Below are 1,962 nucleotides of genomic sequence, written 5' to 3' on the forward strand. Positions count from 1 at the left end.
TGAGCAAGCACTATCAACATACTATTGTTCACACTCTTGCTTGCTTCTAAGACATACCTGAAATTTATTGACTATTTCTTAGGTACCCAAGCAAGTTTGGGTCCTTGAGGGTTAGAGACATTAGGAATTGTTCCTTTAGGCACCCATATCCTTTTTACTTTTGAGGAACCTTTCCTTATGGGACAATGACTAACCATATGACCATTTTGGTTACAATAGAAGCAAATGACATTTGATAATAAATGAGATGAAGCTTTTACAAAGAAATTTTTGTATTTTCCCTAGTGCATGAATCCATCATAACCAAGACTAGATTTTTTATTTGATAATCTTTTAGAACCAAGTAACGTATCAAGAATTTGTGTGCCATTTGTGAATTTAGCTAAATCATTTGTCAATGATTCCACCTTAGTTTCTAAAATCCTGTTTTTCTCAATGAGTTTTTCACAAGCAATTTTTGAATCTTCTAACTCCTTATTCAACTCATCAAACAAGAGCATTTGATTTTTATAAAACTTATTTTCTTGTATAATAATGATCATAGAATCATTTTCAGCTCTTAAGGAAGCAATTTCTTTGTTTAAAGCAGAACATTTTTTCTTATAAACTTTGTATTCTTCATACAATTTGGCAAATGCATCTTCATAATCCTCAATACTAAGAGAGTCAGAATTATTTACCTCAGTGTTGATTTCTCTTTGTTGGGAACTTTCTAGTTTATCCTCTTCTAGAGCCATGAGACAAATGTGTGCAACCTCCTTGTCATTAGAGTTATCACTTGAGGAATCATCACTATCCATCCAGCCAACAACCAAGGCTTTCTTGCTCTTGTCCTTTGAATTCTTCTTTTTCAATTTAGGACAATTTGGCTTGATGTGACCAGGTTTGTTGCATTCAAAGCATTTAATCTCACTTTGATCCTTGCTTATTTCACCTTTGGGAGAATACTTCTTTAGGAATTTCTTATATTTCGAACCTCCATTTTTGAATGCTTTTTTGAATCTTCTTGTAATCATGGCAAGATCATCTTCATCACTTGAACTATTAGAGCTGTCACTTGAGACAGCCTTAAAAGCTATAGTTTTCCTTAATTCATCCTCTTGGCTTGACTTTAAGGCAATTCCTCTCTTTTTCTTTTCATCATCTACATTGCTCTTGCTCTTGTCATAAAGCATTTCATGAATAATAAGAGAACCAATCAGCTCATCATAAGTGAATTTGGAGAAATCTTTGGTGTCAAAGATCACTGTAACTTTTGTTTCCCATGATTTAGGTAGTGACCTCAAAACTTTCTTGACTAACTCTTCTTCAGTGAATTCTTTTTCAAGAGCTTTGAGAACATTCACCAGATTAGTAAATCTTGTGCTCATTTCTGAAATGGTTTCTCCAGGTTTCATCTCAAATAGTTCATATTCCCGAACAAGCCTATTTGATTTTGATTCCTTCACTTGATTAGTCCCTTCATATGTGACTTCAAGTTTATCCCACACTTCTTTTGCAGATGTACAACCTGAAATACGATTATACTCAGTTGCATCAAGTGCATAATGAAGAATTTTTAAAGCTTTAGCATTTGAAGAAGCTTTCTTCCAATCAAGTTCATTATATTCATCTTCTAGTTTTTCTCTATAACCATCAGCATGCAATTCTAATGGAATTTCAGGACCTTTAACAATTCTTTGCCATGCTTCAATATCAACAGATAGAATAAAGTTTCTCATCCTCACTTTCCAGAAAGAATAATAAGAACCATTAACAAAGGTGGTCCAGTGATAGAGTGTCCTTCAGCTAAAGGTGCAGGGATACCAGCTGTATTAGATGTGCCAGCCATTGTAAGATCTCTCTAAGGTGTTTAAACCTCAAGCAAGAGAGACAAGCTCTGATACCAATTTGTTGTCCCAAAGAAAGTGACCAAGAGGGGGGTGAATTGGACACTTTAGACAATTTTTCAGTCCTTGCTCA

The 1,962-nt window shown here is 34.4% G+C and overlaps 1 protein-coding gene across 1 annotated transcript; it reads right to left on the bottom strand.

Moving 5' to 3' along the window:
- Nucleotides 1-281: 281 nt before the first annotated feature.
- Nucleotides 282-1,721, bottom strand: LOC131175836 (spindle assembly checkpoint component MAD1-like). The gene has a single exon (XM_058140509.1). It carries the CDS (start codon nt 1,719-1,721, stop codon nt 282-284), a length of 1,440 nt encoding a protein of 479 aa, XP_057996492.1.
- Nucleotides 1,722-1,962: the final 241 nt, after the last annotated feature.

Source organism: Hevea brasiliensis, chromosome 18, assembly GCF_030052815.1.
Source record: "Hevea brasiliensis isolate MT/VB/25A 57/8 chromosome 18, ASM3005281v1, whole genome shotgun sequence".
Classification (NCBI taxonomy): domain Eukaryota; kingdom Viridiplantae; phylum Streptophyta; class Magnoliopsida; order Malpighiales; family Euphorbiaceae; genus Hevea; species Hevea brasiliensis.